This window comes from Cucurbita moschata, unplaced genomic scaffold (assembly GCF_002738365.1).
Source record: "Cucurbita moschata cultivar Rifu unplaced genomic scaffold, Cmos_1.0 Cmo_Scf00038, whole genome shotgun sequence".
NCBI classification, from domain to species: Eukaryota; Viridiplantae; Streptophyta; class Magnoliopsida; order Cucurbitales; family Cucurbitaceae; genus Cucurbita; species Cucurbita moschata.
Genome location: NW_019268554.1, coordinates 790761 through 816449, shown reverse-complemented (window position 1 = coordinate 816449; position 25689 = coordinate 790761). Strand labels below are relative to the sequence as shown.

At 36.1% G+C, this 25689-nt stretch overlaps 3 protein-coding genes across 3 annotated transcripts in view; 2 read left to right on the top strand and 1 right to left on the bottom strand.

The window, feature by feature from the left end:
* Positions 1 to 349: 349 nt before the first annotated feature.
* Positions 350 to 2823, top strand: LOC111432499 (U-box domain-containing protein 16-like). The gene has a single exon (XM_023069409.1). The coding sequence runs from the start codon at positions 560 to 562 to the stop codon at positions 2630 to 2632; it is 2073 nt and encodes a 690-aa protein (XP_022925177.1). The 5' UTR covers positions 350 to 559; the 3' UTR covers positions 2633 to 2823.
* A 5879-nt stretch (positions 2824 to 8702) lies between these two features.
* LOC111432457 (transcription repressor OFP1-like) lies at positions 8703 to 9885 on the top strand. Its single transcript, XM_023069349.1, has one exon. It carries the CDS (start codon positions 8762 to 8764, stop codon positions 9782 to 9784), a length of 1023 nt encoding a protein of 340 aa, XP_022925117.1. The 5' UTR covers positions 8703 to 8761; the 3' UTR covers positions 9785 to 9885.
* Positions 9886 to 21733: 11848 nt separating this feature from the next.
* Positions 21734 to 25689, bottom strand: part of LOC111432455 — a 9277-nt gene continuing 5321 nt past the window's right edge. Inside the window, exons 5-9 of the mRNA XM_023069348.1 lie at positions 25493 to 25595; positions 25216 to 25401; positions 22869 to 24109; positions 22312 to 22715; positions 21734 to 22214 (exon numbers count right to left, since the gene is read on the bottom strand). Coding sequence (XP_022925116.1) covers positions 22148 to 22214; positions 22312 to 22715; positions 22869 to 24109; positions 25216 to 25401; positions 25493 to 25595 — 2001 coding nt within the window. The 3' untranslated portion in view covers positions 21734 to 22147. The remainder of the gene's footprint in view (positions 22215 to 22311; positions 22716 to 22868; positions 24110 to 25215; positions 25402 to 25492; positions 25596 to 25689) is intronic.

Below are 25689 nucleotides of genomic sequence, written 5' to 3'. Positions count from 1 at the left end.
TTTTACTCAACAAATCAAAATTTGATATATATAGTAATAATAAATTGATAATTGTAAATAAAAATTTTGTAATAAATTGATAATTATTTTTATTTTGTAATGAATAGTTTCTTGAAAAAATATATTTTTTATAAAAAATTTGTTCCGAGCAGACGAAACGGGGAAGACTTCTCGATCCATGTCGGGATTCAACTTACCCTACCACATAAATAAGAACATTAATATATTCAAAATCGGCGGCAGCTATTGTGCAATTGCCGTCTTCAATTTCCTATTTTCCAACGAATAAAAAATTCTCATCTAATCCCCATTTTTTTTAATTCTCAAGTTCATAAATTTAAAATTAAATTAAATTAAATAAAATAATTTTGTTATGCAATTATTTCAATTATTTATTATATTCGTTTGCGCGTGAGCCTAAGTCTCCACTTGGAATCTGGACACGACTTTATTTTTTCTTAATTCAAAACATAAATTAAAGGGAAAAACCAACAAAAATGGCATCCAAACAACTCCCTGTTCAATTCCTTCTCCTTTCCTCAAGCTTTCTCTTCCATCTATGGCGGTTTCTCCTCACTCTTTTCCACCGAGGAAGCGCCGGCCGTCGGCGGCGGCATTCGTCTCCCCAAATTTCTCCGCACAAGCTCTCCTTGACTCACTTCTCTGTCTCTGCCAAGAAATCTCCGCCATGAAACCGCTTCACTTCCTTCTCAACCGCTACTCCAACTCCATGATTCGAAAATCGCGATTGCTCGAGGTTATTCTCGAGGATTTCCGTCGCGATCGGATTGTTTCTCTTTCGGCCTCTGCCTCGCTCTGTCTCGAAGAAATGTATATCGTTTTGCAGAGAATCAAGACCTTGATTGAAGACTGTTCTAATGGAAGCAAGATGTGGCTACTTACACAAAACGAATCTATTGCTAATAATTTTCATGAACTCACCTTGGATTTATCGACTCTTCTTGATATTTTTCCTGTGAAGGACGCTGGATTAACGGAAGACGTTGAGGAATTGTTCTATCTCTTGAGAAATCATTGCTCCGAATCCTCCGCTTTCGTCGATCCGAGAGATGAAGATCTCCGATTCAGAGTTTTGAAAACGATCGATCGGATTAGAGACGAAATCGTTCCCGATTATACCGAGTTGTCAGAGATTTTCTCGAGGATTGATCTTCGAGATTCTTCGAGTTGCAGAGAGGAAATCGAGAATCTCGAAGACGAGGTACAGAATCAAACGGATGAGAAATCGAGATCTGATGTGATTGCGTTGATCGGATTTGTTCGTTACGCGAAATGCGTTCTCTACGGCGCATCGACGCCGGAATCTGGATTTCAGCGGAAGGATTCGATCTCCGATTTGGCTTTACCAGCGGATTTCAGGTGTCCGATTAGTTTGGATTTAATGCACGATCCTGTAGTCGTGGCGACAGGTCATACGTACGATCGTGCGGCCATTACGCTCTGGATTGAATCTGGGCATAACACGTGTCCCAAGACAGGTCAGACTCTGGCCCACACGGACCTAATTCCGAACCGGGCTTTGAAAAATTTGATAGCGATGTGGTGCCGTCAGGAGAGAATTCCGTTTGATGTAACGGAAAGTAACAAGGGGGGTATTAACGGCGTTACGTTAAACAAAGCGGCTTTGGAAGCAATGAGAATGACGGCGTCGTTTCTTGTGAACAAACTCGCGACGCCATTAGATTCCGTAAACGACGCGAACGGCGTCGTTTACGAGCTTCGCGTTTTGGCCAAAACAGATTCCGGCAGCCGTGGATTCATCGCGCAAGCCGGAGCTCTGCCGTTGCTTGTACGTCACCTCATCTCCGACGACCCGACTCTGCAAGTTAACGCCGTCACGACGGTGCTCAACCTCTCCATTCTTGAAGCGAACAAGTCTCTGATTATGGAGACCGACGGCGCGTTGATTGGAGTGATTGAGGTGCTCCGGTCCGGCGCCACGTGGGAGGCGAAAGGGAACGCCGCTGCCACGATCTTCAGCCTATCCAGTGTCCATAGTTACCGGCGGAGATTAGGAAGGAAGACACGTGTCATAAGGGGATTGCTCGATTTGGCCAAAGACGGGCCGATTAATTCGAAGAGGGATGCTCTGGTGACGATTCTAACATTAGCCGGTGATCGAGAGACCGTCGGGAGGTTAATTGAAGGTGGGGTTATGGAGACGGTGAGCCATGTGATGAACAGTTTACCGGAGGAGGCGGTGACGATTCTGGAAATGGTGGTCAGGAAAGGGGGATTTGTGGCGATTGCTTCGGCTTTCAATCTGATTAAGAAATTGGGGACGGTTTTGAGAGAGGGCTCCGATAGGGCTCGAGAGAGCGCCGCGGCGGCTCTGGTGACAATGTGCCGGCAAGGTGGGTCGGACATGGTGACGGAGCTGGCATCGATGGCTGGAATTGAGAGAGTCATTTGGGAGATGATGGGGAGTGGGACGATGAGGGGACGGCGGAAAGCGGCGTCGCTGTTGAGAATACTCCGACGATGGGCGGCGGGTTTGGACAGAAATGGCGGCGTGGGCGGAGGAGACTTAACGATGGTGAGTTCTTCAAGAATGGTCGGCGATTCCACCACCATTGTTAGTCCATCGAGCGGAGCAATTGTTAATAGCTAGAAGAGAATGTTTCATCCAAATTCTTACCCACACGATTGTTTGTAAATTAATGTATCTTACTTTTATTTTATTTTTTTTATAATTTTTTTTTCTGTTCGAGAAGAAAATGACCAACTCGTCATTAATTGTAATCTTGTGTAGTTCAATTCATAAAATACCCATTCATTTATACAATACAATAAATCAACTTCTCGAGATGTCTATGAAACGGGAAAGTGTTTTCCCATTTCCATTTTCGTCTCCTATTTCAATATTGATCCAGAATTGATTCAATTCGCAATTTGGTTCATGTCTCGGTTTTGAACAAAACTTCAACTTCAAAGACAACTTTTAGGGTTTATTTTGGTGGAACACCACTTCTCTTCTCCTCTCGATCCCTTCGTCTTTTTACCACTTTTCCTTTTCATTCGACATCTTTTTCAATCTCTTTGTTTGGTCATATCTATATGAGATCGCGTTTGGTCATAACAACGACGATAAGATCATCTGAAGAAGAAACAAAAGATTAAATAGGTATTGTCGCGCAGCTCACTATGCAAAATAGCGAGTTGATAATTTGTGATCACATAATAGGTTATATCTCCATTAAAGAGTTGGAGAACGTTGAAACGTTACCCTCTTTTATAATTCTTATTTCTCATTTTATCGAACAACAACCATCTCAACAGTTATGTTTACTCGTTATGTAAGTTGTAACTCTCGAGAACATCTTTGCTTTATATTTAATTTTTTTCTACAAACACTCCCTTTAGATTCAATACTTCGGACATTTTATTACTTGTTGGCATGCACTTGCATTAGCACCGAAGCTTCTAACCCAAAAATTTTTCAAACAAGCACAAACTTTTTCAATTACTAAGTTTTTAGCACAGTAATGACCAGAATTCTTAGACTGACCACCTAAGTATGTTACAATAACGTGCATGTTAATAGCAATAAAAAACTAAGGAGAGGTCATTTCGTTGGAACAAAGCATATCTCTTGACGCATTTCTTGTATCGGGAGAGAATTTTTCTTGTAGATGTGCATGCGCAAATGGGTTTATCCTTTTACTTTTGATCCCGAGATGAGGAAAACTTTTGATCGATGTCGAAAATTAAGAACAAGTAGAGTCAATGTGTGAAAAAGGTGTGCACAACAAAGTTTTGTGCGGACACCCGTTGCACCTTCTCAAAATCCTATCTTTTATCTATGAAGAACATCATCCAACAATAAAAGATTATACAACAACGTTTGATAATTTAAATCTAGGAATCATCAAACCAAACATTGAAACAACAACTCATGTTTAGGGCAATTCCTAGGACTTCCTAAACATCTTCATAAACACCTTAAGTAGTTATTTTTTAGGGTTTAAAATTCGTTCAAGTTAACGAGAGTCACCGAAGAAATATTGTAGTCAAATTTTGTTTCCTCGTTTTTTATAGGTCAATGCTTTACTTCGAACAATTCTATGTTAAATGATTGTCTAAAATTTTTTTTAAGAAATATATGAGTTAGGACAAAGCATGTTGAATTGACCTGTGTTGATTTGTAATGTGATCATGTCGTAGAAAAATGTCGGAGTGAAAAACGGGCATCAATGTTAAGAATTTGGGAAGGGGATAAGAGCTATTTAATGGCCCATAATGGTCCAAACACAACAAAACTATGGTCTTGTTGTTGGTTGTATTATGATGGTTGATGGGCCTCTTACTTTAAAGCACCTGGACCATCTTATGTTCTAGGAAAGCAACACCCAACACAACTAGCTCATGTAGGTGTAATAATTTTACTTTGTTTCCGACATGTCTTTTTTCTTTTTTCTTTTTAAAATTTGCATGCATTTTTCAATACTTTTAAAAAATAAAATATATCTATTAGACCAAAAAATAGTTGTAACAGTTCAAGCTCACCTCTAGATCCTGACTTCCTAGTAGGAAGAAGTTTTCACACTCTTGTAATAAATGCTCTCTCCAACCGATGTCTCACAATCCATCTCCCTTGAAGGCACAGCGTCTTTGCTTGCACACCGCCTGTTGTCGATGTCTCACAGTCCACCCCCATTTAGGGTCCAACATTCTCGCTCGCACACCGCTTTGTGACTGGCTCTGATACCATTTGTAATCGCTCAAGCCCAGCATTAACAGATATTGTCCTCCTTGAGCTTTTCCTTCCGGGCATGAGCATGTTAGAGAGAGATTTTCACACCCTTATAAGAAATGGGTCGTTCCCCTCTCTGACCGAAGTGAGACCTCACAATAGTTAGGCATGAGTATGCTAGAGAGAGATTTTCACACCCTTATAAGGAATGGGTCGTTCCCCTCACTGATAGAAGTGAGATCTAACAATAGTATTTTTCATAATCTTCTAAAGTAGATGAATAAAAAAAACCACTAAATAATGCATTCACAAATCTCTTAGATCAAAATCAACAAGATTTATAGTACAAGATTCAAATTAAAGAAACTACTTTCGTAGTGAGGCAATTGTTGTACCTCAGAGAAGATTTGTCTATCAATAGACAATACTTATATCTTAAAACTCGAGCCGAATAAGCTACTTCATAGCAAGTCGACCTTCATGCTTTACGACTAAAGCTAAAGAGGTGACTAGTAACGATACAATTATTGTGTTAGGGTTTGAACCGAGCCGACGTTCAAGTTGTTTATCGTATTCTTATTGAAGCCTTAAATAAGACATCATTTATGATATGGTAGGAGGAAGAGGACAATGCAAAACATTACACAAAATTAAGCCATTTATTCCATATGTGAATTTTTTAGGAGGTGAGAAAGATGAACACGTTAAGGCACTCACTACCCTAAACTTGTTTGGGACCAGAGGTTGTGGGACGTCTGTAAGGCACTGTGTCCTGCAAATTGTGGGGCAAATACATGGTTTTAAGGGTAACAAAGAATGTCTCTTCCAACCCATTTAAACTCTTCTCTGCCAAAACCCTATCCTTTCTAACTTAGATTTTCTATCTTCAACTCAATCCCAATGCCCTACCTATACAAACCCTTTATTGTACCTCTTCTCTTCAATCCACATACCCTACTTTACGTGTTTCTAAAGACGTATGTAAAAATCTATAAAAAGACGTGTCGTGTAATCGTTCTGGTAAGTAGCTGAATTCTTTCCTGACTTGTGAATGAGCTTTATTGAAAAAGTCAGTCCATAACAACTCAAACCCACCACTAGTAGTAGTAGAGGGCTTTCCCTTTCGGGCTTCCCCTCAAGACTTTGAAACGTGTCTTTCTGAGTTACACAGTAGAACTCATATTCATCCAGATATTGTTCTCTTTGGGCTTTCCCTTATGAGCTTCCCCATTACGCATCTATTAGGGGAGGTTTTCATACCCTTATAAAGGGTGTTCTATTATACAGTCTTTCAGCCGAAAAACAGTATGATTGTTGGATATGGATAAACAGAGCTTATTGGTTCGAGGGAAACGAAGATGTTGGCTAAGAAAGCTAAGCATGCAAGTATAGGATGGATGGACGAATAAAATGCACATACAAAATGGCATGATGGGTTTCTAATCTTTGAACCGAAAGTAAATATACTAACTAATTGAACTATTTTTCAATCGTTAACGAAGCTAAAATTCTTTCCATTCATCTACGTAGAGATAAGATCATGAGAATGTTTTTTTTTCCTTCTTCTTGTTCATATTAGATTTTGTCTTGCTGTTGGTTTGTTTAGGTATATATGGAGGAGTTACTTAAGTATGGGCTGGACTTGGGAATAGGGACAAACTCATCAAGACATTTCTTGTCTTTTTGTTTTATAATTTATTATAGAAAAACATGTTCTTGTTTGGGAGATGGGAAAATGGGTGAGAAAAGGAAAGAAAATTAGGGTTTTGGAGAGAATGTGAGTTTGATTTTCCTATATTTGTTTTTAGGTCATCAAAATGTGTTTAGTTTGGGAGAAACAAGGGTTATTCAGCCAAACAACTCAAAACTCAAATCGTTCGTGTCGAGATGTGAGTGAGTATATCACATATGCGATTTGATCTTAAGTTGGAGTGAGTTATAAGCTCCTACCTATTAGAACTTGTTCTTTGATATGTACGAGTGAAAATGACTTTTTTAACTGATTCGATGGCTACCATTTTAGATACTTGATCCGATAGGAACTGGAAACATAATATTAAGAGATATAATACACTGAATCTTATATAGGGTAAGTAGATAAACGGTTCCTTGATTTTTGATTTCAAGACTTGATCAATGGGTCCCCATGCTTTCAGTGGCGTGAGAGGAACTTGGTTTATGACTGGATTATAAACAAATTGTTCATTAGAGAATCAGTGATATTTAAGATGTAAGATGTAATTGTTCAAATACGACCAATTTTTTACGGTTGTAGTTAAGAACAACTCGTGAAAGAACGATATGTCTATAATGAATATGTTTATGGACACAACTTGTTCTATTATGTAACCTTTGGAAATTGTTTCAATTTCGTGTTTAATAGATTTCTAAAGGGTCGTTTGGTTAGGGATTTTGTCTTAGATACATGAGAATAAGATGTCCGAAAATATGATATAATGACCCATACCCAGGATTCATATCAGAATTTGGAATTTGGATTCGGTACCTAATGACCCCGACATTCTCCTATGATATGGTTGCGTTACTTACTCTTCACTGTGAAAACCATCCCCACAGACCAACACGAATCCTTCAACATGTTTTGTCCTCACTCACATGTATTAGTAAAATTTTCAAGAAGTCACCCAACATAGAATTGTTCTAAGCAACCAAACCAAGCTTAACAACCATGGAGTTCCAATGGTTAAGCCACCGAAAAGAGAGGCGCACATTATTGGTATAAGTCGTGACTTTCAATTCTTTAAGCATTTTTTAGTTTTTCTATCCTCATGATCACACCCATTCAAATGTGGTCTCGATTCATTCATGTATTTCTCTTTTACTCAAGTGTCACATATGATGTAGAGAAAGCAGATACTTGAAAATAAAAAATAAAAAAAAACTATATTTGGTGTTATAAGAATTTAATATAAATTAATTAAACATATTATTTTTCAAAATTAAATATCATCTAAATAGACCTTTCTATTATGTCAACATTTTTTCTCATTACATTTTATAAATATTATAAATCATGAAAAATTATTAACAAAAAAATAAAAAAATAAAAAAAATTAATAGATAATATATCACGAATAATTCATGAACAATTAATTATAAGGATTATCCTGATAATTGATTAAATATATATTAATTAATGAATTAATATTAAAATAATTGATTTAATAATGGATGTTTATACTTGTTCTATGAAATTAATCCTAAAGATATTACTTTGGTAGATTATTTAATAAACTAATTAAAATAAAATTATTTAATCAAATAATTTTATTTTAATAATTAATTATGTTTTTTTAATAAAAAAAAAACATATTTATTTGGTGTATGGGGCGTTTATGGCATGTGAGCCACGTAGAAGGGTCCTTGAAAGAGAAATAAACGGCCAAAAGAATGTGGAAACCTCTTATTGTTTTAACCCTACTTCCAATTTACCTATTCTTTTTATTATAAAAAATATAATTATTTAAAAAGGTAAAAAATTATGACAAAATAATATTAAAACATTAAATGATTTTTTTTTTTTAATGTTTGAATCCTAGATTTAAAATTTTATTGTCAAACTATATACTTTTATTTATTTTTAAACATTTAATTAAAATTTAAAAATTACCATCTAATTGATAAAATTCATTAAAATTTATTTATATATGTATATATAATTATTTTTTAAGAAAAAATTTGATTTTAAAATTAAAAATATAATTTAAATGAATTCAATTTAACCGAATATAATTTTAGAGTAAGTTGCCATGTATAAAGTTTTTGTTTATTTAAACCTAATCCAATCGAAATAAGTTAGTAGCTCAACCCAAACATTACGGTTGGATTAAATTGATTATAATATTAATAAAAGAAAATCACCACGCGGACCCCACCGTTTTGCCTTTATACCCACTTTTTCTACCCCAGTGGGCCCCACTGTTTCCGCCCCTCTTTTTATCTCTCCCACCGGCGACTCTGTAACACACAGAAACAGAGAGGAAGAGAGAGAAAAACAGAGAGTTTTTAGAGAGAGAAACTTTTCCGATGGGAAATCACAAGTTCCACCTATTGGATATGATTCCGAACTCCTGGTTATACAAGCTACGAGAAATGGGCGGCGGCGGAAGAGGAAAATCTTCGAACAACCAATCATCTTTAGATTCTAAGAAAAAGCACCGGCAGCCACCGCCGCCGTCAAAAAAAAAACAGCCGGAAATGCCCCCGCCGCCACCGCTGCCGCAGTCTCGTTCGAGAAAATCTTACTATTTCACTAGAGAGCTTGAATCCAACGATGGGTTAGGCAATAATTCCCCTCCGCCGTCGCCGCCGGTGCCTCCACCGCTGAGAAAGTCATCAAAACAGCAGAACCCCGGAAGAAGACGAACTAGTTCCCGGTTGTCGGCGGGGAAAGTCGTCAACTCATCCTCCGTCGGCTGCAGCTGCCGCACTACGACGGAGTCCATCTCAACCAAATCAAATTCTCCACCGGAATTCTCCACGTCACCCTCCGACACTTCCCCTGTACCCAAACCCAAATTCCAAACCGACAAAATCCCCGCCGCCAAATCCCAATTCTTCGATCGCGACATCGTAATCGACGTGTCGTCGAAGTATCCCGACAATGTCATCATCGGCTCCTTCGATTCCCTGTCGGAACTGGACCTCCCGCCGATCATTACAAACCACAAAAAGAAACACACAAAACAGAGGACAACACCGGGAGCGACAACGGCAGCAAGTCCGACAAAGAAATTTGCAGCGAATTCCCCCGGCGTACGGCTCCGAATTCACTCCCCCAAAATCGGACACCGGAAAATCGGCAGCCGGAAAAGCACGTCGTCACGGCGGAGCCTTTCCGACAGCCTGGCGGTGATGAAATCATCATACGATCCACAAAAGGACTTCAGAGAATCAATGGTGGAGATGATCGTGGAGAACAACATTAGAGGTTCGAAGGATTTGGAAGATCTTCTTGCATGTTATCTCTGCTTGAACGCCGATGAATATCACGATCTTATAATCAACGTGTTCAAGCAGATCTGGTTTGATCTTACGGACCCTGTTTGAATTTTTCATACTCAAATTCCAAAACCCATCTCAATTTCTTGTACAGTTCTTCAATCCAATTCAAAACACATTTTAATAGAACTTTTAGTTTAATCTTTTAAGTGTTATGAATCTATGATGTTACTAATTGATTACACACACATTTTTATTGGAAATTGAAAAAAAAAATGTGATTTTTGGTTGAGGAGGCAAAAAGATTGGCGGTTAAAATTTATACCATTTATACCCTTTCGAGATAGGTCGATGTTCGATTATTTGACTTCTTGATTACATTCTTTAATGATTTGTATTTTTTTTCTCTAGTTGGGCTAGAGGTTTGAATCTACACTGTTGTATGCAACTAAACTAAGTAAAGAATAATACTTTGGATGGACTAAGGGTGTCCAAAAATCTAGATGACCCGAAAAATTTGGTTAACCCAATTCGAGTCAGGTTGGGTTATAAAGTTATTTGAGTTGAGTTGGGTTCAAATAAATGAAAATTTTATCGGTTGGGTTGGTTCATAAGTTTTTTTGAAACTATATGTGATATCACACGTCTATTGGAGAGGAGAATGAAACATCCTTTATTAAGGACGTGGAAACCTTTCCCTAATAGACACGTATAAAAACCTTGAGGGAAATCCGAAAGAGGACAATATTTACTAGAGGTGGGACTGGGCCGTTACAAAATGGTATCAGAGTCAGACACCTTGCAGTGTGCCAGCGAGGAGGTTGTTCCTCGAAAGGGTAGACATGAGGCGGTATGCTAGTAAGGATACTGGGCCCCGATGGAAATCGGTTTGGTGGAAGTCCCACATCGATTAGAGAAAGGAACAAGTGCCAGCTAGGACGTTGCGCCCTGAAGCTAGGATAACTAAAGGGTAGTGCCCTAATTTTTCAAAACACTGGTACTATGGACGAGCTAAATTATGCTCAATAGAATTTTATTGATTTAGTATATAATGAAAAAAGAATGAGGAAAAAGACATCCTTAGAGACAAGATGACCACTAATTCAGCTTATTTTAATTCCCTCCCGCTCTCCAACATTTTACGAGGAGATTAACAAATGAATCTATAATCCAACTAGTTAAGACATATTATAGATCAAAACGTTAAAATTTTAGCATTTGTCAAAAGTCGAAAACCTTTCTACGACACTCATAAAGACATGTTTTACAATCTGTCATTGAAATATATTTACAGCACATTTCTACACTATTAAAGTTGTATTTTTGTTGGAAAGTTATAAAATTGGCAATTTTGAGGTGTATAATATAAGTGGGTCCAATTCATAATTTGACTCAGACATATATTCTCGACAAAAATGGTAAATAATTAATTTAGTAACTAAAATAGATTTGAAATCGTCTCATTCGCTCGTTCTTTAAGCTCTCTCTAGCTTCCTCTATTCTCGTTTTTCTCCAGAGTTTAGGTCTAATGAGATAATGTTTGGTTTAGCTCGACTTTTCCGAACAGTAAGTCTAGACTACAACTTATTTACAAATTATCATTTATTTGTATAAACGAAAAGCATACGGTGCAAATCTAGATTTCTCGAGCTCAAACTACACAATTTCATACATTTCAAATTCATATACGAAACGTCTCGAAAATTGTTTTATCATAAAGTAATTTTATCGAATTAGGTAATTTGTTTATTCGAGTGGTTTTTGTTCGGAGGTGAATATCTATGATAAAACCTACCATTTTTGTAAGATTCTCTTTTTTAAGTTCTTCAACTATGTTTTGGTTTTATTCTCGGTTAGTATAGAAGACTCAAACCTCGAAAATCATAATCTTTGCTTTTATTTTTTAATATTATTTTAAACTCGTTGAGCTATGTTCATGTTAACTTCGATAAAATTATGATCAGAATGGATATTATCCGCACATATTGAATCAAACCCTCTTAATTTCTTTAGCATCGACAATAAATTATTTAGTATATACGTAACATTTTGTCTGTTTTTTAAAATAATAATTGATTATTAAGTTAGTACATAGAATTTGAGTGTAGAAAAGGTTGAGACGTCCACTAAACCAACATGGTCGAGACCTTTGAAGATTCGCCTTAAACCAGATAGAGAATTCTCATTTAAATAGGAAACGAGAGAGAGAGAGAGGAGAATTTTCTCCTTATTAACTAAATTGGGTCGAAGATACGAAATAAACTAGGTTAAAAGCCGAGATGAACTAAGATCATACAAACCACGCAAACCAAGTCTCTCATTTCCTTTCTTAAGTCGTCCAACCTTACGTCCCCCTAGATATTCAAGTATGTCACAAATTTACCCATATAGATGAGTATTGAAACTACTTTTAACACGACAACGACATATGATAAATCATATTTATGTCCCATCAATCCACACACAATTACTCCATCACGACATAACTCGACACAACTTATCAATGACATAAAATATTTAAAAGTAACAAAAAAAAAAAAAAAAATCACCCTAATGTCCAAATCTATGCTTCTAGCCACCATTTTTGTAAAGCTTTTAATAATATATATATATATATATATAAACAGCCATAAATATGAAGGTTTGTGTTGGTAACACATTCAAATCCATCAATCACTTGTTGCTTTCCTCTTATTTATTTATAAAATCTTCCTTTGTCAGATTTTGTTCTTCACTTATCTCCTTCAAATATTCATTCCAATATTAATAATAATTAATTAATTAAAAAATATTATTATCGTTAATTTTAAAGGTTAATAAGAACATTAAAAAAAAAATTAAGGATATTTTTAAAATTTAAAATAGAGGTATTAATGAAAATTTGACTTTTAAAAATATTTTTTATTAATTGAACTTAAATATATATATATATATATATTATTTTTTTTTCATTTTTTTTATTATAAAAATATATATTTTAAAAAGATATTGAAAATTGGTAAGTGGGTACATGCATGTGCATCTATTATCCATTTGATGGAAACAACACATTTGACTTTCTCTGGTGAACCCTATACCGCCACGTCAGATTATGTTGTATTCGTATATTCCACGTGGCGGAATATAAGTGGAGGATGTTGGGGTGTCGGCGTGGGTAAAAAACAAGTACCAAAAAAGACCCGACCCGTGGATTCCGGGTTTCCTTCCAACCCGATATTTTTGGATCCTCCTTCCTCTTTTAACATTAAAAAACAATTAAATTTTGTTTTAAATTTTGAATTAGCATAGCCTCTTAAGTCCAAGATTTGGAATCTGAATTCGACACGAGATGACTCTATAATTTCCGAGATCCCTTATGAACATAGTTACGTTACTTATTTCTGGTTTCTATAATCTCGACATGCTCTTGTATCTTATGCGATATAACTACGTTATTTACTCCTTGTTTTTTAAAATGAAATCTTTATCCACAGACTGACAAGTCTTCTTTCGACATACGTTTCCTATAAAAAATTTCTCGAGGTCAAGAAACATAGAATTGCTCCATAAAAAAACACGCTTAACTTTAGAGTTTCTACCGTTGAACCCTAAAAAAGTGGATAATAACTTCAATTCTTATAAGTCTTTTCTCAGGAATCATATCCTTAAGTTCCTATTACCGGGAGACAGGAAAGAAAGAAAGAGGCTTTCCTTGCAAGAACTGACATTAATTCATAATAAAATATGGGAAAAGTCTCTGATGAAAAAAAGCTAGAAACCAGACCATATATATGGTTGATATAAGAAGAAAGACTGACTCTCTTTGGGAGCTTGTAGACACTGGGCCACAAGTCATAGAGTGACGGCTAATAAGCTAAGTTAGTATACTAAGACGGAGGGTGACCTTCTCTTGAATTCTCAAAACTTCTGTCGCTCCATCCCCTCTCATTCAGATGTGGTCTCGGTTACTGCATCAACTAAAACCCACGGCTAGCAAATATTGTCCACTTTGGCCCATAACGTATCGCCATCAGCCTCACGATTTTAAAACGTGTCTACTAGGGAGAGGTTTCCACACACTTATCAGGAATGTTTTGTTCCCCTCCCCCAACCGATGTAGGATCTCACAATCCACCCCTTAGGAGCCTAGCGTCCTCACTAGCCCACCGCTCAATGTCTGGCTCTAATATCATTTGTAACACTCCAAACCCGCCACTAGCATATATTGTTCTTTTTAGCCTATTATGTATCACCGTCAGCATCAGCCTCACGATTTTAAAACACGTCTACAAAAGCTCAATAATTATTATTTTCTAGCACCGTTTCATTTATCTAATAAAATTATTATGGCTTATGTAGTGATGAAAATTAAATCATCATCCAAATCAAATCAATCATTTCAGCTAACTATATATATAGTTTTTTGCCCTAATTTTCTTTGATTTTTTTTTAATTGGTTTACTTTAAAAGCCATGAAAAAGCTCAATAATTGGAGCTGCACACAAATCTTTGGTCCTTTCAAGTATGTTTGTGTTGGAATTTGGAACCATACATGTCCAAAAAAACATGAATTATTAATATCATCGAAACAGTATTTTCCAACAGTATCCCTAAGCTTTTGTTTTTCTTTATTATGATTTCTCTGTTTGCTCCATACCCTCCTCAAACAACACCACCTTTTTTTTTTATTTGCTCGTATCTTGTCCTACCCTACTCATAGGAGGCCCTTACGAGACCGTAGGAATGTCAATCACGACATAATTAAATTCACTTGTGGTCGAGAGAAAGTGAGCAGTTCTTTGTCTTGTATAGTTCGAGTTGTCCATCTCATTAATATTATCGTTTTTCAACCTACCGTTTTAGCTTACCCTGGTGTCGACTTTTTTACTCTACCATAGCTATTATAGATAAATGTTTATGTTTGAATCGACCCATTTGATATTTGAGTTTTGAATGTTGAAACGGCTGAAAAAAATAATAGAAATAAAATGTTAGAATTGTGGCGAGGAATCACTTGTATGAATGGAACCCACACCTACGAACTCGTGCATGTCCTTGGACCATGTCTCCAAGCAAGCTAGCCCATGACCCTCGTTGGTTTTAGGTTGTACTAACAGTTTCCTATGATATGTCTTTGAGAAAATTTATTTCTATCTTTCATTTTTTCACTCAAAAGTTTTACTTAACATTTTCGGAAAAAATGTTAAAGTATCATTGTAATAGTACTTTCAAATATTTAAAAAATATTCCGACTTTTAGAAAGCATTCATTAACATTCTTATTTTTAGAGAAATCCCTCGACTTATTGAGTCACAACGATTGTTCAATTTCATCTTACTTTAGCGATTCAGAGCTGGTTAGAGAATCCATATTATGACGGCTCCAGCTTGGCTTCTTGGCTAATCCAACTTAAGTTTGATACGTTTGGATCTTTTTTTACCATATTTTACTTACGGGAGTCGTTATGATATTTTCAGAAGCGTTTGAGGTCAATATGACTAATGTTTAGTCAATTTAAATTATATGGAGCTAAGTTTATTGTTTTATTCAATTAGATTCATCAATTTCTATAGTATAATTCTAAGTTATGATCGTGAGATTCATTAGGTAGAATTAAATTTTAAGGAGTAGTGACTTCGGCTTAGACTAACCAAGTAAATGGTTCTACAAATGGACGCCCATGGGCTTGAATGGATGATTTGTATGTTGTCCTGTGACTCCTACACATGTCATATATTATGATCGTATGTGTGTCGTTTATGTTATGATGTAAGTTATATTATGATATAAGTTATGCTCTCATATTATATTGTGGTATGATTATGATATGTTATAAAATTACGTTGTGATATCAATGTTGTATGCTGCCTGAACCTCCATATGTCACGTACGGTTGATGTCAGCATGTTCACCCTATTCCTATGAGATATTGATAAACCATATATGTTAATCATGAGAGATATGTTTGGTATAGGAAGCATGTATCATATATTTATGTTTAGTGTACGTATGCATGTCTCATAGGAATGCTATGTCATGAAAAGAATGGAGGCATGACTTACCTCATAAATATATATCATAATTTGATACTATGAAGTCTTATGCATTGTGTGTATCACGTGCGTCGAGATACTTCCTTGTTGTGATTAGTACGAACGCACACATTATGATATTTCTGTACGTCATGATGTTATGTGGGCTCCTTTTCCTTCTTAGCTTTGGTAGCATGAGTGTGCACTCTCTGAAGGTTAGGCCTATGGGGTACGTATACGAGCCCAACTGATAGATCCGTATGCGTGTGGACCATGAGTAGAGATGTAATACACACCTAATTTCGCCCAACTGAAAGGTAGAGTTCAAGACCATGATGCTTTATAAAAATATAGGATGCATGTAATTGCATTTCTCGGCCCCAATAGTGGGGCTACTTATTGAGTATTCCCTTAAAAGCTCAAGCCATATGTTACTTCTTTTTCAAATAAAGATAAGTCGCCCTTGTATATATGACAGTGTCGTTATGGAGGTCATGAGAATGAAGTTAGGGTAGTCACCTTACATTTAACGTTGTAGCCCTTAGGCTAGATCATGGTGTTTTCATTCCTCTCACAATTCTATTTTCGCTATTATGGTCAATATCATTATACCTTTATTTTAAATGAATGTTACAAACGTTCAAGTTCATGGCAACACTTACATGTTATTGTTCTAAATGAATTTCCGCATATGTTAGACATGTTATTAGTGACGTCTCTATTTTATAAGAAAAATAGGATTATTACTTAATCATTACAAATAAGTCGATCATTTACAAGTTGTTCATAATTACAATTGGATCAAATGTTCATTTTACTCTTGTAACCATATCTTATCCCTTAAGTACTAATGATTATCTATTGAACAATTTGTTTATGATTCAACCATAAATCAAGTTCCTCCCAGGTGACGGGGCCTCCTACTCGTCCACTTGCTATATATGGCAACGAGTGAATTCCATCTTGTAAGATTATGTTCCCAACTTCCTGTTTGGTTAAGTCCCCGAAATGGTAGTCATATTAAATTGGCTACAAAAGCTGGTCTCGCTCATGCAAATCAAAGGATAAACCCTCACACGTAGGAATTCATAACTCACTCACGATCATCCCATAATTTGAATCAAATCTTATGTAACAATTATCAAGTGGGTCGTATTCATAGTATTACTCAGATAAGACACCCAAATTTATTCCTATACAATAGACCATTTAGGTTATTAGTTAAACATGATCCTCCCATACGTTAACAACATATTGTTAGATTATACTAATAAACTTGAACTTTTTATACATCTTGTATTACATTGCAAATAAATTTATCAACGTTCTTATTAAAAATTAAATAATTAATTACGAGATTTTAAGGAATACATCTCAACCGACCTAATTGTTGAATGTTGAAATGGGTTGAGACACACCCTGAACTAAACTAAACCAAGGTGGATTGGTCTTCAACTTCGCATAGACTAGCGTTCCCGAGACATTATCCTCCCTTTCTTCTCTAGCGTTTCACAATGATTCACTATGGCATAAACACTAGAGTTTGATACGAACACTAAGTCAAACAGTCTATTTATACGGATTCCTCGCGGTGCGGATCTTTCGCTGGTGCTGGTGCCTTTGGCAGTGCTTCTTGAGCTACCCCCGTTGACACCTCGTCGTTAGTGTTTCGATCCTCTTGCCATTCTCAATCGTTTTCATCGCCCTGGGGCCATAGACTGGCTTTTCAGAATTCCAATCTCGATGTCCTTCCCCCGTCAGATTCAGTCCCAGCTATAATAGCAATAGGATATAGACGAGACTAGGGAATTATTGGTTTTAGAATGTTCTTTATCTTTTCTATTGACAGATTCCTGAAGACTCTATTACACTGCTCCCCCTATTAGCTAGCCAGCGTTTTAGTCTTCCCCTCTTTATTACCTCCTTCTATCATCAGACAAGAAAGCGTTTTAATGGTAGGAGCTGAGACATGATGACGATTACGTTACGCCTATTGATTAATAGTACTGCCACCAATGCTTAGTGATCTTGAGCAAAAATTCCACAAAAAATCAAAGAATCGAGGGTCAAATCGAAGAATCGCTAGTTGATTCATGGGCGGGTCCATATGAACAACGATGATCTAAGACAACCACACAATAGTGCACAAAGTGGATGAGTGATTGAGATTGCAAGATTTCTAGCAACTCGTTGGAAATCTAGTAAGAACGTCAAAATATTGGCACATGATTTATATTCTAGTTCACTTAATTATCACGAACACAATCATCCAATCACCCAGTTTTATTAAAACGAGACGATAACATTTTTCATTCAAAACTTTATAATAAAAATATTTTCTATAATTTACTTCAAAATTAATTCAAATATTTAACTAAAAACGTTATTTTCAATTAAATCATCATTAGTAAGTTGATTATTTGCAACACACCAAATTTGTCAAAAAAGCAATGATGATATTCTAAGTTGTAAATGGTTAAATTTATTTTTCATTTTCAATATCATAACTTTTTGTAAAAGAACTCTCAAAATAATTTTGATAAAAAAAAAATTAAAAAATCATTTCCCGAGCTCGTAGTATATTAGGTTAATACTTCTTCTATGTCTAACGAGAAAATTGTTTACAAATCAACGAAAAAGTTATATACCGACTAGGAAAGATGACCAGATTAGCATTTTAAATAGCTTGATGTAGGATCGATCTCCGACCCAGAGCGGGAGATACACTAAAACGAAAGAAAAAAAAAACCCTAATCGATAAGCCACTGATACGACACGACATATAGATCAGGTACCGAATCGATTAATGCAAAATGGAAAAGAAAACAAAGCTATTTTCTCCTCCTAATGCATCCAAATTACCAATATATAAATGATGATTCCCTTTTGTTTGTGGACAAAACAATAATAATATAAAGACAATAAGCCATATTGTTAAAGAAATGGATGCATGTAAATAGTGAAAAATAAAATATATGAGGTGGAGAAGGAATTCGGTGACCGACCAATGACGGTGCGACAAGAATTGATCGGTGACGACAGCACGTGTGGGTGAGGGGGACACAAGAATCTTTCGGAAAATCTCTAGAGCCGTCGCTGTGCACGGGTGCCGTTTTGGTAATAATCTTATTTTTATTTGCTCTTTTGTCCTTTTGCTTTATTTTTTTAAATTAAATTACATCCCTGAATTTCTCTATTATTACAAAATTTCCCCATGCCTCTAATTTATTTATTTATTTATTTAAACGACGTAGAAAGGACGAAATTAATATTTTGGGCCATAACCTGTTGCATACGACGCCGCTTTGTTAAGTAATAATATATTCTTTTTTTTATTATTAAATAATAATTTTTGTCATTTTCTTCAAATTAAAGTTTCATAAAATATATGGACTACGAAAAGCATTTGAACTTTTATGAGGAGTTTCGATTAGTGTAAAGATAAGATTAGCCTCATCCTTCCACGTTCGGGTTCGGTTTTGTAGATAGTGGTATCACACCCTTTTTAAAGAAACCGTATGTGATACTCGATTCAAAAATATAGTATAATGTTTGTAACGACTCAAATTTTTATTAAAAATAAGGTCGTTATTACATGCATAACATGACTATTAAGTGTGGAAACGTTCATTTAAAATACTTTAAAAGTAATGTTATGGACTTAAAAGTTCGTAATAAAAGTTTTAAATAAATAACGTGAAATTTAAATAAAACGAAGAAAAGAATAAAAAAAAAATGTTTGGTCTAGCCTAAGAGCAACAAAATAGACATAATGCAACTACTCTAACAGTAGTTTCATGGCTTTCATAGCGACACTGACTATACATAGGTGTTCTACCTTTACTTGAAATTTAAGAGTACTGTATGGCTTGAGTATTTATTAAAATACTCCGTAAGTTTAGGGTTAAAAAATGTTACAACGTGCAACATAGTGTAATCTATCCTTTTAACATATCATAGCATCTGCAGTACTCATACACTTCCTTACACTTGGTCTACGCGTGCAAGTATGGGCCCATTAAGAGGGCTTGCACACCTCCTGGGCCTAGCTCGTCGGACTAGCACTCGCTAACAGTCTCTTGTTGAATATCATGGAGGAAAAGGGCGGGCATGACATCCCCATATCTTATAATCATGACATAATTTATGATGTAAGAGAAACCTCCCGTCATCTCTAACATAACAAGTATGTGAACTATGCATATATAATTCCTGTACATTATTTCATACCTAACATAGCATTCAGGGTATAGTCTATGGAGACTTATTTGTCATAGATTATTGATCACATCATAACATAACTTTTGATAGAAGGATTCTGATTGACACGACAGTTATTTTTACTAAATTTACATCCAACACTAGAAGAATTTTCTAAAAAACTTAAACATTTACTCTAAGGTAGGATTTAAATTTCACAAACAAAAAATGTTCCACGATAAATGATGAGAGGAATAATACTAGAATCTTTACCGGTGAATCTAACTTCCGATATCAACTAAATCTACTTGAAGTAGTGTAAATTAGTGAGGTATTTTGCAATGGATCCGTTTGAAATGGAAAAATCTTATTTTAATATTACACCATAGTTTTTTAAAAATATGTGTACGTTTGTTTATTTATTGTATTTAGTTTGGTGGAGGAATAAAATGGTTTAGGAAAAATTATTATAGTTTGCTTTCGAATTTTTTATTCAAAAGCACTCATTTCATTCCTTTTTCATATGAGACCAAATTAGTTCATTTTAAAATTTGATGACACCGATTAATGTAAAGATTTATGTGGAGCCTTAGAATGTTACATCTTAACTAAAAAAAAAAAATTAAAGAAGAATATGTCTTTATTCTTGTCTTTTAATTATGAATTTAATGCTCATCATTCACTTGAAATGATTGATTTGATTACATGTTGAATAGATATTTCATAGTACAGGTCCAGAATGGAGTATTTATGGGTCGAGATATTTTCTAGACATATCTAATTATATAGAGATGTTCCTTTAACAAACAGAACTAGAACCTTAAAAAGACTAGTCCCGTACAAACTTTCGTTTAAAAAGGAAATAAGGGAGGGAAAATAAATTTTCGTTTAAGGAGGAAATAAGGGAGGAAAAAGGAGAAATTTATTTTAAGTAAAGAAACTTACCAAGAAAGTAGTGCTTATAAGCAACTTTCAAAAAATTAAAAAAAATAATGGCGTTCATCCCGCATCCTTTTTAGGGATCATGATAAACAAATCTATTAGATACATTCTAACGATACCCCGCATCCTTTTTAGGGATCATGATAAACAAATCTATTAGATACATTCTAACGATACGAAACTTCCTTCACAAAATTTTCTTTAGTTCAACTCTAACACAAGTAAATCTTGCGACTTGCGGGAGAAATTCTAAAGCATGCCTTTTACGAGGTGTACCAAGACAAACACATAGTGAACCAAGACATCAGTTTTCTTCTTCAATAACATTCTTCCATAGAAACAAGATGGTTTAATCCAAGTCGAGACTGACCAGGTGAGAATATCGGGGTTAGTAGTGAATCATGAGGAAGTGTATCTCCCATCATAAGCTATTTGACGGCTCCAAAGTAGAAATTGTATGGAATGACTGTGTGTCCCCCATCATGTAATGTTTGATGTCTTAAGAGTGTTTTGTTTGCAGGTTAAGCTTGTAAAATGCCTTGTACATAATACAATTGTTGATATTTCCTTCAATCAATTGGGAGGGCTTTGCATATCAGATGGTTTAAGGGCTCTTGACATGCATCTCTAAGCCTTAAATCTAAATTTTGAGGAAAGAGCCAACTAAACCATAAAAGGACTAAATTGTTATAAAAGAATTACAAGACAAACCAAAAATGAACCATGATTTCGTGTATCAACTCTTTGTTAGATTGAATATCTAAAAGAAACCAGCCCAAGCCTCTTTCCAAGGAGTTATTTTCATTTACAAAGCCCAAAAGGCCTCCTTCACATGAAAATGAGAAGAAAATGCAGCACAGCCATATCAAAATTGGCCAAAAAAACACAAGATAACCAAGGCAAATAGAGCGCAATTAACACTGCTGCTAATGCATGGTGATGGTTAAGGCAGAGTACAGAGATTGGCTCCAAAAGCAAGCCTTTTGACTTGCAACAAACATAGGCAACAAAATATAGTCTGTGCTTCCATTGTTACAGGCATCCTAAGTTCACTAGGGAAAAGGAAAGAAAAAAAAAAAAGCTCTTTTTTTGGTGTAAAACACAACTATCAAGCAAAATAAATTGGTAGAATTTACAAAATAATTTTTGAGCTACAAATAGAACAGAACATCTAAATTGCAGAGATGGGAGGGTCGAGGAGGAAACCGTTGTCGACGAGTCTCGCTTGGTTCAGTTTGTTAGCAACTACTACAGTTTTCTTCCTACTCAGTTTCATACTGACTAACCAAATAAATAAAAGCTCCATTTCCCATTCGTGTCAGTTGGATAAGGGTGGGAAATCCTCTTCATCTTTTAACTCGTATGATTGCATATGAACAGAGAGCCTACATATCCAGAAGAAAACACAAAGTTTTAAACAGTTTAATAAGTCCCATGTAAAATCTCTTGTAAGTACCTGGAAGGATTATGAAGTGTTTGTACCTATCTTGGTCGGTAATCGACGTCTGTTTGGCTTTCTGCGTCTTGGGACTTGATATGTTCAAAGCTGCTGCGGGGTTTTGTAAGAGTGCAGATACTTGACTAGGTTCCCCGCTGCAATCTACGGTTGACTCTAATTGAAGATGCCCAAATGACCCGAATTCTACAGCTCTGTCTGGCCGAGGCATTGCAACATTACCATTATGGTTAGCTCTCCTTACAGGAGATCCAGAGGAAGTCAATATACCACCACCATGATTGGCAGTTGGTACTTGGTGCAAGTCTTGACCACTTTTCTCAGGCACAGTTGTTTCCAAGGGGGTCAGTGATTGGCCGTTGTTTCGAGGTGACCTCACTGGCACTTGGTTCCTTCCCCTGGCTGATGGTGGTCTGTCTCTGTAATGGTTCTGGAAAGAGAAAAATACTCAATGACGAGAAAGAAACAAAATCTTCAACAACCCAAACAATGCACACGTTATTAGCAGTTCTCAAGTATTTGCCACCAATTTCAATTTAAATTTTAAAATAGCACATATTGGAAGTTAATATGAGGAGCATACCATGTTGGGAAAGTATGTCCCGGTTCCTCGTGGCTTCGGCATCTCTTCCATACCCAATGTTGCACCCCCTGTTAATATTGGTGATCGTATGGGATAGAATGCTGTTCTTGGGATAAGTCCATTACTGTTTATCTGGGCAAATGGATTCTGCTTTACCTGCACTGAGCGACGAATTATATCCCATGCATTCTTGCTTGGATATTGCGAAGGCAAAGGTGGAGGAATAGGCGAAAGGGGCGCACTCGAGGCATAATCGTAGTACCACCGGCCAATTTGCAAACTGTTGAAATGACTTTCATAATCACCATTAAGATCTGACAAAGCATTAGTTTCTGGAGGTCTAGTCAGGAAACGATAACGACAAGAACGAGGATAAAAGTCTTCAGATGAGAAAGAAAATGAATTTGAAGATGGAGAACATTGTTTTGTTTCAGATTTGTTTGCCACGTCGTCTTCATCAATCATGTGGTTCCCATCCTGCTTAACTTGGGCAGAAGACACTGTTGCCACAGTAGGTGATTGCAGATGCTGGCAAGATGAGTCCTTTTCCATTAACTCAGAGTTCTCTGGAGTAGATTTATTTGTGTGTTCATCTTTTAGCTCCCCGTTTTCCATGATCGGCCTTGAGCAATAACGATGAGGAGCACGATGAGATTGATGAACTAACGGCAGTATACCCTCCCCAAAACTTGAAGGGGATGACTTATTTGCATCTTGAGAAATAGTAACACCTTCAATTCTCAGACTAGCAAGATCATTTGCATCCCCAGAGAGACGATAATCTGAAACACCAATGGCATTTGCAAGACTATCAACACCTGAAGGAACTGATAATGGTCCCACTTGGACCGATCTTCTTCGAGATGATTCAGTCATGATACAGCTAATGTGATCATATTTACCTGATGCCTTATCATTGCCATTTACCCCATGAGTTGATATTTCCCGACTCCAGATATATTCCCCAGTAGTTTCACTGTCACACACAGAGCCTGAATTACTATTATTGGTTTCTTTTTGGGCCTCTGTACCAGATGCGAGTAAAGCTGCACAAGATTCATAGCCTCCAGACACTGGAACAGAATCTTGGACATCAGGCCGCTGCCCACCTCCGTGCCTATCCAATGTATTAAAAAAAAAGTTGCAAACTTCATCCACTATATTTTCTTCAGGACGGGAAAGGATGAACCCTAGCTTCCGGGCACCAAAACTGAAAGCACTTCTAATCCTGTAGAAGTTTCCTGCACGTTATGGAGTGGCTGTCAAATATTTTAAGGGGTATCACCTAGGACACAAAAAGCTAGTTGTTAACTAGATTGGATCATTTCTAAGGTTTAAATCCCATTCTAGTCTGAACTTTTATCCTAATTCCATTCTATCCAACTCTCAAATCTTTTATTTTGATCCCTTAGTATTTAAATATTCAAGTTTAGTCTGTATACTTCACATAAAAGTTTGCTTTAGTCCTTACAGTCAATTTTCCAACCATCATACTAATAGCAACCTAGATTCAGTTCAAAACTTGGACACTAAATTTTGATTTTTTTAATGAATATCCAAACTTTCATTGAGAACAAAAGAATACAAGAGGCATGCAAAAAGGAAAGCTCCAATCAGAAGGAGTCAAACCAAGATAAGAAGGGGCTTCAGTCATCCAAAATAAAATGTAAGGGAAGTCCAAAGAGACGTGAAATCTGCCAAGGAATCACACATATCCTCCTTAGACCTCTCTAACTCCTCTATAATTCTATTGTTCCTCTCACGGCCCCATAAAATCATGCAAACCCCCGAAAGCCACAAGAGGCGCCCCATATCACAATAGAACGGATAAAGGAGCTCATCCACCAAAGAACTACACTTGATCTGTATTTCTATGGGAAATGCCCTTGAGCCCCTTATCATGATTGGACACTTAATTTGTTGCTTCAACGATTTGTCAGTGGAGACAACGAATTAAAGGCATTTTCAACAGGTTTTGGTTAAACGAAATTATAAAATTAAGCACCAAAATGGTTTTTTAAAAACAAAGTTATACATTTCAGATATCATTTGGATGTCTAAAGATCAAGACAGAGTAAGCATAAGACTTAGGATTTAGTCGTGTTATTATAAATTATTTCCAAAATAAACATTTATTACTCCATGTCATAATAAGAGACCACTCCCCATCTAGTGTGCATGCTCAAGGAACTTATAGCTACGAGTAATTTCTAAATTATTGAAAAGATAATAGCTCTTCACAAGGATAAAACACTTCACCATAGTTTTAGGATAACCTGATCACATCTTTATAGATGGAAAAAAAATGGCAAACAATCAAGCCAGATATAGGAGAATAGTTGCTTGCCTTTGCTAACACTGCGACCAAGGTTGTTATTTTCTTTCAGTGGATCAACAATGTTGAGATGCTTTATGGGAAATGCCCTTGAGTTTGCCTCGTTCCCCCTTGCAGGCACTGACAACCTTTCTAAACAGTTGTTAAGAAAATCAGCGCCAAGCAACAGATCACCCCCACCATTTTCAGGTGTCTCAACTGCCAGAAGAAGGCAAAAACATTTAGAACTCCAAATAGAAGGCATGTAGGTACTTCAAAAGGTTCAGGTATGCCAAAAGAAGCCGCTCACCAACAAACTCTGGTAGTGAGGATAGCCGAACTGGACCATTCAAGCTTATGCAGTAATTATCCCAATCAAATTTGCTAAAATAGTCTAGAAACTTATACAGCACCTGAAAGTTTACATGTATGATACAATAGTTATATATAAAGCATGTGCAAGACCTATATATATATATATATATATATATATATATATATATATAT